General features: G+C 39.2%; 1 protein-coding gene across 1 annotated transcript in view; it reads left to right on the forward strand.

The window, feature by feature from the left end:
* Positions 1–16,042, forward strand: part of PHKA2 (phosphorylase kinase regulatory subunit alpha 2) — a 46,167-nt gene that overhangs the window by 12,547 nt on the left and 17,578 nt on the right. Inside the window, exons 11-20 of the mRNA XM_084201483.1 lie at positions 2,579–2,674; positions 4,053–4,160; positions 4,853–4,931; positions 6,382–6,516; positions 8,310–8,419; positions 10,886–11,030; positions 11,507–11,585; positions 13,005–13,168; positions 13,820–13,993; positions 15,135–15,223. Of these exons, the coding sequence (XP_084057609.1) occupies positions 2,579–2,674; positions 4,053–4,160; positions 4,853–4,931; positions 6,382–6,516; positions 8,310–8,419; positions 10,886–11,030; positions 11,507–11,585; positions 13,005–13,168; positions 13,820–13,993; positions 15,135–15,223 (1,179 nt within the window). The remainder of the gene's footprint in view (positions 1–2,578; positions 2,675–4,052; positions 4,161–4,852; positions 4,932–6,381; positions 6,517–8,309; positions 8,420–10,885; positions 11,031–11,506; positions 11,586–13,004; positions 13,169–13,819; positions 13,994–15,134; positions 15,224–16,042) is intronic.

Genomic DNA, 16,042 nt, shown 5'->3' on the forward strand with positions numbered 1-16,042 from the left:
ATGTCATCAGAAACTATTCAGAGAATTTCAGACCAAAAAGCCCTCTTTCTGTATCAGTTGTTGCAAAACAACTGAAATTCTTCCTAACATTAGACACATAAAATATTTTCCTGAACACAGTAAAAGTAGTCTGATGAAGAAAGAAATGGCATTATTTCATGAGGGGCAAAATCAGAAAGTTTACTGTAACTTCAGTCCTGCCAATAAAATACCACTTCCTGAAGCAGCCTCTAGACCTTAGTTGAGATATCTGGGACAGTATGTACCTGGTTGTTTTTGGTTTTTTTTTTGCTGTGCAGATGGACTGTTCTAGGGCATGGTCAGGGCAATTGCTCCCAGTCTCCACTGTTTAAACATAGTTGAATGAGTCACTGAGACACTCAGCTGAGTGTCTAGTCCCCAGTTGCTGCTGCAAACAAATGGTTTTGCTAGAAAAATAAGCACCCTGAGGACACAAAAAAAGTGGAGTGGGACAGGATACTGAAAATGTCAGTGTATGTGAACCTGTGGGTACCTTACTTTGAGTGATCCACTTTACTCGGGAATAACAGAAAAAAGGATTTTTGAGGTAGGTGCTGGTAGTGCTTGAAAAGTTTCCCTGTAAGTAAAAACTTGGAATGGATTGTTAATAAATGGAACAAACTAAGAATCTGGTAATAAGAAAATGTATTACATGTCCTTACCAGTCTTCTATTCCTATTCCTAGTATGTTGTCTAATGTAACAAGAATAAGAGGATTTGCTCATCAGTGAACTTAGATATTTTTAAACATTTAAATCTATTTTAACCTTTCCATGTGACAAAATTTTAATCAAATCAGTTGATAGAAACTGATATCCCAGTCCTGCAAAGCGGAATTCAGTAAGCCACAGACAAATGTTCATGGCATACAGCTAACAATTTATACACTCTGACAAATACTTGCAGCCTGATGTCTGTGTCACTGCACTGTCATCCATTGAAAATTCCTTGTAAGATCTGTTCCAGTGACTTCTTGTGCTGGTTTTGCATTGGAGCCACTCATGGAAGTGACTTTCTAAGAGAAGCTGCTAGCAGTTTCCTCTCTGTCTGACAAAAGACTGATTAGTAATTAGCTTGAGAACTGCCAATCTGTTAAATCACCGAGAAAGCTCGACACGCCTCTGTGAATACACATGTTAAAGACTAAAAAATCCCAGGAAGCTTTTTCCTTCGGCCTGAGAGCAGGTAGCAATGCCAGCTTGGCCCCCATCTCAGCTGAGCCCTGGCCTGGCTGCTGAGATCCTTGCTGCTCCCCACCCCAGTCCGGCCATAGCTCTGGCCACAAGCTACCGAGTCACCATCTGCAGGCCCCAGGCGAGATTTTAACTCTTTCAGTGCACAGGTGGAACTAGCAGACTTTAAGTCTTCCCTCAGATGAGAGAAAAGGACAGAGTGAGAACATGTAGAGGACCAACATGAAGACACCAAGGTCACTGAAGAAAGAGTCAAGTCCCAGGTGGGAGGGATGAGGCGATGCTTTGATCTCCCCTCTTTTGGGGCTGAAATCCTCTTGTAAAGCTACAGAAAAGAATGCAATTGATGCATCAGATTCTTTTTCCTTGTAACTCGTTGAAAGTATGGGGAGATAGAGTGTTCAAACTGTAGATATGAGCAAAGGCCTCTATGCTAAAGTAAGCAAATGCTGAAGTAGCTGTGATCCCATGAGAAGTTTGAACAGAGAGAGAAGAGTGGTGAAGAACCTTTGCACCAGGTAAAGAAGAAGAAGACTTCTGTTCTCAGAGATGAAGGTGAAGATGATCTCAGAGATAAATAAAGAGAACCTTTGCTCTTGAACAGCTCATCCCTAAAATAATACCCCATAAGCTGACATGGCCCATAAACACAGCTGTTGGAACAGCTGTTGGAAAAGCCATGAAAAATGGGAGGGACTTTGCGACTGCAGATTTCTGGGCGTCTGGTATTCGTGGAAATTCAAAGCCACAAGAGAACTGTTTTCTTGTGGAGAAGTCTCCTTAAGTTGACAAGAGGGACTCCTCTCCCTAAGTGAACTGAAAAAAGACTCTTCCAGAAGTGATAAATGGGTTGAATTGTTTCTGTACATTGTTAATGGGGAAAAAAAAGGATGTAGGGGGGGAGAAGTGTTCTAAAGGTTTTATTCTGATTCTTTTTATTCTTTCTTTTAGTTACTGTTAATAACATTTTCTTTATACCCTTTTAAAGTTTTGAGCCTGCTTTGCCTTCCTCCTAATCCTATCTCACAGCAGGAAATGAGTAGGTATATTCTAATGGGTGTACTGGCATACGGCCAGCGCTAGACCTGCCACACTTCTCAGTAGGAATATATTGGAAGTTTTGTACTGCAGCAGTGTGTTACAGTTTGAAGACAAGTGTTTGTGTTGTTGATAACACTGAGATGCTGGAACAGTCTCTGATAATTTGAACCCTGTTCTTCCATCAGCAAGTCATGATTCCACCCCTTTTTTTCTTTTTTAAATATATTAACTTTCAGTAAAAAAGTACCATTCAAAAGTGCTTTATTGTTTCAGTTTTGCTGACTATAATGTGAATTCTCACTCTTTTTAAAAAATAATTCCAGGTACAAGAGTACAGAGAGGCTCTGGAAGGAATACTTATTAGAGAGAAGAATGGATTAGTGCTAATGCCTGAACTGTATGCAGTCCCTCCAGAAAAGGTATTGTGAAAATGCAGCGTCCACTTCAGTATGCAAAATGCAGAGAGCAAGAGGAATGTCAGTCTTACAGTTTTTCTGTGTCTGTTGAATCTAAACCAACAATAAAAAAGACTATTGTGCATTATTTCAAAAAGTAAGAGACTTCTCACAGCTCCTACTGAGAAATAGTAAACTTTAGGCTTCCAAATTGTCACATTTTTCACTTGTAAATTTGATTGTCTGTGGAAATATCACAGCAGGTCTAAAATTTAACATCCTTAGAGCAAGATATATATTTAAGAAGTGTTGATACTAGCTGAGGAACTGAAGCTCAAAGAAGAAATAAAGTATAGACTGTCCTATCTGTCTAGTCTATTGATTGCTTGTGCTGCCCTTTTCCAGAGCATGTATGGGAGATAGGTTTCAAATGGATTAGGGTTTGGGCTGGGATTTTGGTTTGGGTATTTTCTTTTCCCCCACCTTTGCTGTTACTATTTATCTCATTCTCCCATTGTGACAGAGAAATTCAGATGAGCTTATGTGCTCTTCCATGCTATTTGCCTTTGTATCCCTCCCTGCCAACTTCTTCTCCCACTCCAGACTTCTCAGCCCTCACTCACTAAGGGTGTGGAGCCTCCTGGGTTGGTCTGAGTTGCTCAGCCGACAGCTGATGCCTTGCTCGCAGATCTGAGGTGGAAACTGAATTGCCTTCCTAGTGGGAACAAGCGTGTAAGAGTCCAGAGCCTTCTTGTGAATTTTGATATAATGATAATGATCTGAAAAACATGCCACATCAACAGGGTAGATTTTGTCTGTCTATAAGAGAAATATGAAATGGCTGCCTGAAGATGGAATCTGGGAAGGTTTTTGCCCTGCCCTCAATAGATCTGTATAGTGCAAAACTAAGGCAGTTTTTCTAAATTAGTACGTCTACTCCCAATTTTTCTATTGACCATCCTTGCTAATGCAGGAAAGGTGGAATAATCTTAATATTGGAAAGCAGCTTTGCTTCAGAAAGCTGGGTAGACATCAGTGAATTTAAAGTGTCATCTTGGAAGGGGTTGGAAAGCAGACACCCAGTTACTTATGCTCAGCCCAGAGGGAAGGCAGCAAAGGCATGGTGAGAAGAAAGTGGAAGAGCTAATACCAAAGCTATAATTGCATGCACAGTCCCCATTCATCCTCCAGCTTTGAAGGGTGGGAAGAGGCACAAAAAGGAAGTATAGTTCTTGTCCCCGAAAATGCATAGCCTTAGAAGTGAAACCACTACATCTCTATGTCAGTAGTAAAGGCAGTTGAAAGGGTTGATGTTAGACTATATGTCTGCAAGTACTTATATGTTATTGATTGTTCTTGGCAACTTTAGGGTCATTTTTCTTGCTTATGTATTTGTTTTCAGGTGGATGAGGAATATGAAAATCCTCACTCGGTGGATCGTGTCCCAGTGGGAAAGTTGCCTCATCTTTGGGGCCAATCATTGTATGTCCTGAGCTGCCTGTTAGCAGAGGTAATTACTCCTTGTATAGTAGATAAACTTGTATTTAATTTTGTTTGAGATGGCTTGGGCTTTAAGTACAGTGTGGTTGACAGGTAGAGGACAGTGTGTTTTCCAGTAGAAACATGTACATGAACCATGAAAGCTGACTGTAAGCTTTCAGGACCTTTTATTTTTTTTTAAATATAGCTAAGCAATTGTCTAATTGTTTCTAATCAAGCTGAGTAAGTTGTCACATGGTCTGGAATATGGTTAGACTAGAGGAGTATGCCCTGACCTGGCTGTTCCAGAGCCAGGATTTTGGGCCATTTCAGCTTTACTAGGCTATTCCTAGTTCTATGGCATGATGAATCTACTAGTCAGACACATTAAAGTCAGACTAGTTAAAAGAAGCACAAATATCTCAGTGGAGCTACAAAAAATAAATCACTTTCCTGGTAAGATTATGTCAGTTGCTGTAACTCTGAAATAGAAATTCTGAATGAAGATTGTGTCGAAACCATTTTCTTATTGTTAAAAAAATATTGCAGCCATTGTTTTTATTGAATGTGCTACTTTGTGGACAGGGTACGTAAATCAGGCTTTAAGTCCTGCTGTTCTGAAAAAGTATGAAAATTGGTTAGGATTTATTCTATATGTCAGAAGCCTTTTGCTTAAATTCTGTTTGTTTCCTTACTTTTTTCTTTCTTTTGCATTTGTTCTAGGGATTTCTTGCTGCAGGGGAAATTGATCCCTTAAACAGGAGATTTTCCACAGGATTTAAACCTGATGTTGTGGTACAAGGTGAGGCAATTTCTGTGAACATTGAGTGTTAATTGAATCATGTGGTGGCAAAGTCCCTGTGTACAGGAGAGATGAAAGATGTGTTTAAAAATAATGTGGATTTTTTTTTACATGGGACATAGATGGTTTGGTGACGCTGTGAGAAGGAGAAAGAGTTTGTTTGCCTAGCTGCCTTTTGCCAGGAGGAAAGATCAGGTTTAAGGCACTTAAAAAAAAAAAAAAGTTAAAATTTTAAGACTTGTCTGGAATTGGAGAGTGGCAAACTTAATCTTGTAGTGAAAAGGAAAATCTTGGCAGCTTCTAGAGAGAAGAAGCAGGACTGACAGAAGATAGATCAGGTTAATTGGATTTCATGTAGCCCCTTTTCAGAGGAACCAGAGAGCACTGAGTGAGGAGCATCCCTGTACACAGAGGTGAGACAGCCAGAGTTACCACCTTTTGGCTACTGCAGGGAGTGGCCTCTTTAGTTTGTGCAAGAGCAGCCAAAACCAGAAATTAAGTAGAGAGCAAACACCAGCAGATCAGGTCTTAAAGAGTTTTCTGGTGCTTGGACCCCTCTGAAAGAACAACCAGCTCATTTATCAGGAGCAGCCTTTGTCAAGGATCCTGTGACCTGGGCTGGTGCTTGTTTACCCCCTGTTGGTGCCTCATGGGAATAGCATTTCATTATTCTGAAGTGCTTAATTTCCAATAAAAATAAAAGTGCTTGCTTATTTTTAGCATTCTTTGGCAAGTATTCTCAATACAAAGTAGAATACTGCATTATTAGTCCCAAATCTATAAGCCACTTATCATGGGCAAAGCCTCGAGTGGGACAAGAGATGGGTTCTGGGCCTGGATTGTAAATTCCTCTATTAGGGAATTTTTTTTTCTCCCTACCTCTGCCATTTTGTGTCCTCCAAAATATGCTCTATATATGTTGCTACACTAGTGACAGCACTTGTTCCCCAGTCATTTGGCTGCATTGTTACAGTGTGCTGTGTTAAAAGAACAAAGATTTTCAAGTCATCTTTCCCTTTGCTCTATGGAGACTAAGCCCTCAAAGAGACTCTTTTCTGAAAGAGACTGTGTGATCCAAACTAGTGGTACTCAAAGAAATCAGAAACAACTGATTAAGTCCCTAAGAACCTGCTTTAACCTCAGCTTTGACCCTGCTTTGAGCAGGAGGTTTGAGTAGAGACCTCAGAGGACTCTTCTGACCCTTCTGACCACCACCATTGTCCAAAGTGGACAGGAATGGCAAGAAATACTGAGAAACAGAGAATTAAAATCTGTCAGGTGCCCTATTACAATCCCTTTTGATTTCATGAATCCATAAGTTAAGAAAAAAGTGAGGTCTTCATCCTTTTTAGTTAGCTAAATGGATTTGTTGAGAGGTGACAGTAGAGACAGTCAGTTAAAAAGAGTAGAACATTGGTTTTTACTTGTGTTTTTGTTTTCTGTTACACAGTAACTGTTTTGGCAGAATCTAATCAAATTAAGAATCTGTTGCAAGACCGTGGAATCAATGTTCAGAGCATTGCTGATATCCATCCACTCAGGGTGCAGCCAGCTCGCATCCTCAGCAACCTCTATACAATGCTGGGTAAGTATTTCCACATGGAAGCCTCTCTGCTGCCAGGCAAGGTATTTTTTTAAGAAGCTTAACCAACTTAGAACTTCTGTCTTAAATTAGGGACTCAAATAGGTGGAAAAATTACCTCATTAGAAATGGTGGAGAAAATACCAATTTCCCTGTGCCCTTGGAGTTAGACAAAAACCGACTCTTCATTTTTCCTCCAGAAACTACTTCCACAGAGAAACTGGTTTTTGAAAAAATGCCTGGTAGAACAGAGAGGAAAAAATCAAGTATTTTTCCTTCAAGAATTCATTTGAGTCTGGAAACTGGGCAGTATGATTTTTATCTTCCAAGCAGGCAGTCTGGGAAGTTTTCTGCTCCAAATCAGGGAAGCTGTGCTGCTATCAGAGCATCTTTGGGCTGTCAAGTTCTTGCTCAAGTTCCTTTCAACCTGGAGCTGAGATAAACTGCTGAAGCTCTCTGAATCTGTGGCAAGGCCAGGAGCCTTTAGGGCTTTTCTAAGCACAGGACTTTAAATACATTCCAGTTCCTCAGTAGTGGCTCTCAAGTTCTGTTTTCCTCAGAGCCTGAATTGACTTAAATGAATGCTCCAAAGCTCTGACTGGTTCTAGTTGCTAAGTCTTTTAATAACTGCTTCTTGATAATCCTTGATGGAATTATTTGGGTCTTGGTGGAAAGTTTGTTGCATGTATTCCTAATTTAACTTAGTTTTACTTCATCAGGCATGCCAGCAACTCATGACTCAAAACTGTGGATGCTGCTATAAAATAAAATTGAAGTGGTGGGGTGACTCAGCACTAGTAGATTCCTTTGCTGTCTGGACGAGGGGAGGTGTATCGTGCTTCACTGTCAGTCTGGAGCACGTTCCCATGGCAATTTGGTTACAGATAATGCTGAGGCTGCTCATGGAGTGAACTTTTGTTTATTGTGGTGGTTTTTGTTTGTTTTTTTGTTTTAGCAGGGAGTTTTTTTTGGAATCGTTCAAAGTAATAGGACCTCCAGATAAATTTTAGAAAGTATGCCTTTTACACAGAGAAATTTTATATGTTGCTTCTGTGAAAGAATCTGGCTCTTCATCTCAAAGTTCTTTTTAAAAAATGAAACATTTGCAGGGCTTTGCTGAGGCTTACATTTATTTTATTATAATCCATAATAGCTTCCTTTCTCTAGTGGGGGTGTGTGAGTAGGATGATTTGATACATTGTTTTTAACAACTATTTCCTTGGGAATGTTCACAGTAGTATTTTTTTCAGGCACATGCTTGTTTGGTTCTTGTCAGAAAGATTCAAGTCAGCTCCTGGCTGCTGGTGCAAAAGTTGTAGTGTGGATCATTGCTAACAAGCTCTACTGAGAAAAGTGAAGCTTACTAAAGCCTGATGAAAATCTTTTGTTGTATTTGGATGTACCTTGTGTGTTGATTTAGCCTGCAGGCATGAGTTTTTAAGGTCCTATATTGAAAACACTGGAATTTCTGGGTTATGTTGGTGGTCGTGTTTTTTGTAATATCACATCTCCTGCCCTTCTTGGTGGGGAAGCTTTGGGTGCTGAGCAATTACTGTAATTATAAGACCAAATCCATGGCCAGTGAAGCCAAAATTTTAATTTTTAATCAGGCCTTTGAAGGACTCTGGTTATTATATTGCTGCTTGCTACAAAACCAGTTTGTAGGCTCACACTCTGTTACTGGTTTTCTGCCTTACTGGTATTAGTGGAGTAAATTTTCCTGTCTAAAGTGGTTATTTTGGAAAACAACACAGAAGATGTTAGCTGAGATTCTTTTCTTTCCCTTTCCTTTCCAGGCCGGAACAAGAACATGAAATTAAGTGGCCGACCACACCGGCACATAGGAGTGTTGGGCACCTCCAAGCTCTACGTGATAAGAAATCAAATATTTGCTTTTACCCCTCAGGTAAGCATGTAAAACTGGCAGGAAAATCACTCCTTTCTTAATGGTGAATCATTAGTGAAGCACTTTGCTTTTCCCTGCTGTCATTGTACCTTAGAGCAGGGCTGAAACAGCAGATGGGCTTTACTTTGTTGGGTTTTTAAGAGCATGGGATGATCAGCATGGTAGAACTGCTGATAAATCTCTTTTCAGTCATACAGAGTCTGGTTTCTTTGGCTTCTGGCTTAGGAGAACACAGTGAATCAATAGTACAGAGTTGTTACTGATCTCTGCTCACACCATTCTAATCAATGAAAGAGTTTCTGCAGAAATACATCACTTATTATATCTTTCTACCAATTGCTTTGATGAAAAATTTAGTACCACATAAGTGTGCCAAATACTGTAACCCCTAGGAAGCGAAGGTGTAATCTTTTCATTATGTTGTTGAAAGGGTAGTAGTGCTGAGAAATTGATGTTTTGGGGTTTTTTTCTCTTTAGTGCGTTTTTTCAATGTTGCTGAAAGTTTGGATTCTCATAGAATCAATGGCTCCTATTGATATATTTAATAAAATGCAACACACTTATTTCAATAGAATTATTCCAGCAGTTGGTACTAGATGGCCGGGGAGTCCCCTGCTCCAAGCATGTACAACTGATGCAGGATAAAGATTGCATCCACCCTTCTAAACAGGTGTTTGACTAATGAAGTCTTTGAACTCCAGCTGAAGGCATTCAGTGGACTCTGTAGAAGGCTTCTGTACTGCTTCATAATGTCCAAAAAAATCAGATTTATTGCAAGAAATGTAGATCCTTTCTCATTCTTCCCCATGTCAGTTGATCACAAGCAGCTTTATAAAATGTTAGTTGTTGTGTAACTTCCCTCTAGCAATTTTTACTTTTGCAAATAAGGGAAAAATTCCTTAGAGATGTGATTTTTTTTTCAAAATGCCTCTTAGCTCACATCTTACTATGTAAGTAGGACCCAATATTCCTGCTAAAATCTTGTCATGTATCAAATAAGGACATACAAATAAGGATATCCATCAAATAAGGATATTCCAAAATGGCATTTATCTTTACATTAGCAACGCAGTAACAATTCCTGCTTATTCCAAGTTTTCCTAAAACCTCCATAACATTTTCCATTGTACTTTGAAGTCACATACTTCCACTGACTTTTTTTTTTTTTTGAGGTGGATGGAGTTAATGTTTAATGTCACCTTTCTAAGGTTAGCAATTTAATCATCTTGTTGATCTTGACTAGTGTCCACAAAATTTGTGATTTTGTCATTTGTATTTCATTCTCTTTTCTAGTGGAAACATTGATTAGGTGGGGGGCAAAGGCTGACTTCATTCAGATACAGCAATTCTGAAGAAATGGTTAATGACTACCTTCTGGGAACAATTTTAAAAGTAGTTTTGCTTCCTAGGAATTTTTCAGCTCACTAGTTTGAGCTGAATTTTGCAGAAGCTAGCAGGTGTCAGCCATTTTCTTATACTTACCATCTGGTTGCTCCAAAGAAGGAAACTGGACTAATCTGTTGAGACTGGTTTTTGGCCATCTTACTTTATCATTTTGTAATTATCTTGTCTGTCTCAAAATGTCTTTGTTTTCCTTTGTTTCCACGATCTGGAATTAGCCTGACTTTTCAAATGGCTTTTCCTTTTTAAAGATGGGCAGTGTGTTTCCTTGTTTCTGGATTTCTGGGACTTTTTCTTCCTGAATTACCAAAGCTAATTGTGAGTTTTGGATTGTTTTGGCTAGTTCCAGATTCCTTCTGTGAAAAAACTTCTCAGGACTTTGTCAGTTTGAGCTTCCATGTTCTTTATGCACTAAACCCTCCCCAAGGCTTATGGGTTTGCTTAACTTTTGTTGTGACTGCTTTTACATACTTTCCATTATTTGTCCAGCTTCTTTGGTTCCAGCTCCTGAAGTAGCCACAGTAGTCTCTTACTGTGGTTCTTGGCTTCCTGCTGCAGTGGGAACAGCACTTTGCCACTGCATGTTTCATGTGACATTTTTCCTCAGTAACTGCCAGCTTTTCTGTGTTCTGCCTGACTTTCAGATGGCTCCCAAGAGACATACACTTACTGGCTCCCAGTCCCCAATGTGCACTTAAGCCTGTTGGTTGTTTTTCTTACTATTGTTAGCTTTTTTTTCCACATTTAGAGTACTTCCATCTTCCAGATCATAGGTCAGTGTAATTGGTTGTTGGGAAGATTCTGTTTCGTGGCTGTGATTGCCCAGGTTTTGTTCGTGCAGCTTACTTTGATGGTCAGTCTACAGGCGTAAGAAAATGGACTCTTGCACAAGCATGGATTTCTTTGTCACAGTCTGAGGCCTTGTTAGGTTAATTCAGATCATTTGTGTTGTGGTCAGGAGTAGCTCATATGGCTTTTGTGAATAATTTAAGGTAAGAAACGGGAAAAAAAAAAAAAAGGAAAGCACTAACAACTACCCCTATGTTGTGTTTTTCTCTTCTCTAGTTTACTGACCAGCATCACTTCTATCTGGCTCTAGACAATCAGATGATTGTGGAGATGCTCAAGACAGAGCTGGCTTACCTCACTTCTTGCTGGAGGATGACAGGGAGACCAACCTTGACATTTCCCATCACCCACACAATGCTTGGTAAACTTTATTTTCTGTTTCAAGCAGATTACTGCAGGAGGATAGGATGAATGTTGGTTTGAGAGGAGACAGGTAAATCCCAGTAGCAGGACTTCTAACATCAGAAGTACATTTCAATTTTCTCATGTGGATGCTGAATTTGGATTACATGGTAATATTTAATTTTGGTTTTACTGCCTCTTCATATGCTTCCATGACCAACCATCTCCATGCTATTCTGTCTAAAGAAATTTCATAGAAATCCCATTGGAACTTGTCTTGAGTGGGTTGGTGTTTGTCTTTAGAACTTATTCAGGGGTTGTGTTTTGTTTGCTTGTCTGGGATTTTTGAATAAGCTAGTATTAATAGCAGTTGTGGGTTCTGCTTTAAATTTGCCTGATTTACATTGTAGACAACACCCAGCAATACGCTGTGTTTATATTTGATAATTTGAGAATGTGTTGATGAGCTTCAATTCTTCCATTATTCTTTTTTAGTTGATGATGGTACTGACATTCATCCAGCAGTTCTTGCCACAATAAGAAAATTAGAAGATGGTTATTTTGGAGGTGCAAGGTAATGTCAGTATAGCCAAATTATTATCTCCATGATTTTTAAACTTAAATCCTGTAAAATCTCAGTTTTGTCCTTGTGATAGTGCACAGGTTTTGTACTAGAATACTGCAGAGAAGGAAGTTTCAGCTTTAATTATTATGTGGCAATCAAATGGTAGCTGGGCCTCAGGTGCAATGGAAAAGATCTGTCTCCCAAAAAGTGTACCATCTCTGTCTGCCATTAATGGATAAAGAAAACAGACATCAAATCTTTGGAAATATGAAATCTTTGAAACATGAATCAGGCTGCCCTTCTGTTATTAAAAAGTAAATTACTTCCACAGTTACTGGACATGTTTTAAACATTGATTGCATGTAATATTTGTAAGCTGGAGTGTTCCATTCATCTGTGTGTAAAATATGATGCCACAGTACCTTCCTATTCTTTCTCTGCTTTCCCTCTTTGACAATCAAATTTTGTCATTGTTTAATTCCAGTCAACAACTCAGCCCCACATGGCCACTCACCTGTGCTCCCCTTAGTGGGACTGGGGAGAGAATTGGAAGAATACAAGTGAGAAAACTCATGAGTTGTGATAAAGAGAGTTTAGTAAGTAGAGCAAAAACCACATATGCAGGCAAAGCAAAATGGGAAATTCATTCACCACTTTCCATGGGCAGTTGTTCAGCCATCTTCAGGAAAGCTGTACTCCATCAAATGTAACTGTGGCTTAGGAAGAAAAACTTCTGTATCCCTGAGCATCCTCCCCTTCATCCTTCTTCCCCCAGCTTTATATGCTGAGCATGACACCCTATGGTATGGATGTCCCTGTGATCAACGGGAGTCAGCTGTCTGGCTGTGTCCCCTCCCAGCTCCTGGTGCACCCCTAGCCTGTGTTGGTGGGGTGAGGTGAGAAGCAGGAAAGGCTGGGATGCTCTGTAAGCCCTGCTTAGGAGTAACTAATACATCCCTGTGTTTCAGCACTGTTTCCAGCATAAATCCAAAGCATAGCTCCATCATTCAGTCTTATCCCTAAAACCAGCACAGATGGTTTAGCAGCCTCCAGTTCTATGAAAAGACACATTCCTGGGACCTTCTCAGCCCCAGTTTCTTATGCATTATGCTTGGAGCTCAGGTCTTTTCAGGGTCTCTTGTCATATGAACATACAACATCCTGCATAATGAGGCTTTGAGTTAGGCCTGTTACCATAGCACAGTTAAAATCAATTAGTACCTAGAGCAGTAAGTACCCAGCTGGATGTGCAACTGTTGTTTTCCTTTTTTATTTTTCAGTGTCAGTTTCTGTGGCTTTATAGTTGCCAAAGTTGGATTGAACAGTAGGTTTCATAAATTTTGGAGGAGCTGTTGAAAGCTAAGTGAGCATTAATCAGTATCAGAATGGTGGAGGTTAATGCTCTTTGGCATGTCTCCCCTTTTGCAGGGTGAAGATAGGCAAGCTATCAGAATTTCTTACCACTTCTTTTCATACATATCTGAGCTTTCTGGATCCAGATTGTGACCTAAAACTGTTTGATGACCGTCATGACAACTGTAATAGTCCTGACAGTGAATATGGAGACTACCCAGCAGATTTCTGTGAAAAAGGTAGTAGTGTTTTTTCACTTAGTATTTTTATCTCTGTCAAGTTCTATCAGCAGAGTCTGGGTTTGCCTACAGTGCAGAGTCTGTTCTGTGCACAGCTGATGGTCATTTGGTTTTCTCGTGCATCCCTCTGAGTACAGGACATGCATAACTCAGTCTGGAGAATGAATTCATGTGTGTTCTTCCTGCATTTGTAGTATGGCATTGACTGGCAACAGCTACAACAAAGCTGAGTCTGGAGTCAGCAGGTGGGGAAGTGTGGAAGAGGTTAGAGGGAAAAGGACAGTGTGGACAAGAGCTTGTGTGGAAGAGATGATAGAGTCTTAGAATCATACAGGTTGGAAGAGATTTTTACAATCATCCAGTCCAGCTGTGTTCTATGATCTACCAGCAAAATAAAACCCCTTTTGGATTCTTTCACAGGCAAAGCTAGCTTCTAAATCTGTTTTCAGTGTCAAAAATATTTTTTTCTTTTGTTTCCAATTTTTTTTTTTTTTGCTTAAAAAATCTCTTCCTTACCCTATTTTTGCATATTTGGGTGCCCTTCTAAATAAGCAATAATATAGTGGTGTGTTTGAATAAGAAAGTGATGATGATAAATAGTGATTTTTTTACCTTTAAGAAACCTTTATTTTTTTATGTATGTTACACTAGATAGCCAGGATGAGCTGGATCAGTATATAAATGATGTCCTGCAGAGCACAGCCCTGAAGTCATACCTGCCTCCAACTTCAAAGACAACAACTGAACCTCCTGTGTTCAGTGCAAATCATTCCACAGAAGAGATACTGTCAATAATGGCCAAGACAAAGGGCTTAGAAGTTCCAGGTATTTCTCCCTGTTGTTTATTTAGTGATAATAATTAAAAAAACTGGTTTGGCTGCTACAAGGGGTAAGTTCAACTATTTAAAAATCATACCTTTTGACATACTCGTGTCACTAGTTCTTTCTTTATAGAGAAGAAATAAGAAATTCCTTAACAAGTAAGAATGATTAAAGTTGCTGCTGTCATGTTCCCACAGTATCCCATGTCATGATGTATACCATTTCATTGCAGAAAACCTGCAATGAAATGTAACATTTAATCAAAATTAATGTTGTGGAAGCTGCTACAGCTTCTTAGTTGGATAGAATTTTAGAACCCAAATCAGTTAATTAATTGTTTTGTCTTTGCTTGTATAAAGGCAGGCAAAATTTTAATTTTAATAAAGTTGCTGTGAAATGAAATGTTTCAATACAAGAAAAACATGAATATTCACATGTACTTTCTAAATTTGTAAGAACAAATAGAGTAGGGAGGGAGCACAGTCTAACTATTCTGCATTTCTGATAGCCTGATTGGAGGATATATACCAAAATAAGATTTGGCTGAATTTGTAACTAGATTCCATATGCATTGTTTTATATATAGATATGCAGTATTCAACACCCTGGTCCATGAAAGACTTCCCTTAACTTCAGTGTAAATTAATAACTTCCAAGCTTTTCTGCTAGTTTTTTCTGCCATCTTTCATATGCCACATCATCTGATCCTCCATGGATTCAGCATATGAAGTTAGCAGAGCATTAACCTGCATTTAGCATTATAATTTTAATTATGAAATCTTACCAGTTAGGCCATTTTCTCCACTCATTGCCTGTTGAAATGTTTAAAACACTTGGCAGGGTCAGGTCATTGGGCTGCAGGATTTTGGGGTCACAAGCCAAATAAGAGGTATCAGTTGAGCATGTAGCCCCTGAGCCTTTGACATGCTGAAATCAGAGCAAACCTGCAAGGAGATAAAGTTCAGAACATGAGCTTGTCTCAGTTCCATGCACAGCATCTCAGAAGTACTGCCTCTGTATTTTGACTCTTGGAGGTGTTTCTGTTGTTTTTACCTAGTCAAGCTGCTTCATGTGGGTGTTTTTGATTTTCATGTTACTGAAACAGCCATTTTTTTCTTTCTGTTCTGGTGACTTTGCTTTTCAGCCGTGTCTATGTCTCTTCCCACTAAAGTTCTGAACACACACCGAAAGTCTCTCAATCTTGTTGATAATCCTCATTTCTTTGGGACAAAGGTAAGGTGTGGGAATTTTTATGCTGTTTGTGGGTTCAGCATGCAGTGCTGTAGCCTTTCCTCGTGTTTTCCTTTCAAACCCTATGCCAGGTCTCATTTATCTTCACAGACAAGCCATTCTGTCCAAGGCGCTCCCTTGTTTTGGAAATTATTTTTTTGGCTGGACGAAGGTTTTTTAGTCAAACAGACACTATAAAGTGGAAAGTTTTTAATTGAATGTGCAAAACAGAAAAGAACATAATGATTATTTTTAGAAGCCAAAAGTTAAGTCATTGTCTTTAATTGTAGCTGAACACAAGGGGAAGGACAGGGTGTTCACAGGCTTTAGAGATGTTTTCCAAGAAACGCTGCTTATAGTAACATCTGGGCAAGAGGGAATGTGTGAATGTCCTTAAGGCACCAGCCAAATCCCACCTCAAGGCATGAAGATGAGGTTGTGCTGGACGCAAGGCTCTGCCTACTTGTGGAAATGGTATTTTAGGATTATATAAACTGCTGAACAGCTTGTTAAACAAAACTTCTTTTCATCCAAGAATTCACCATAAGATTACATCATCTGATTGGTTATCATTTTGCTTTCATAAGCTTAGAAAATTTATAATGGCAATATTCATAAAGAACCACTTACATACAGGTTAGAGATGGAACTCAAAAAGCGCTAAATTATTTCAACAAAAAAAGGATAGTATTTCTCTGCTTTTCTTTTTACAAGTAACATAAGATGACAGAAAAAGCATGCAGATAATTCCATTTCTTTGTTTTGTCAAAAAAAAAAAAAAAAAGAAAAATAGATACAAGGTTCCATTCTAAGGGTTTCTTT

This window comes from Fringilla coelebs, assembly GCF_963513975.1.
Source record: "Fringilla coelebs genome assembly, chromosome: 2".
In the NCBI taxonomy this organism is placed as follows: Eukaryota; Metazoa; Chordata; class Aves; order Passeriformes; family Fringillidae; genus Fringilla; species Fringilla coelebs.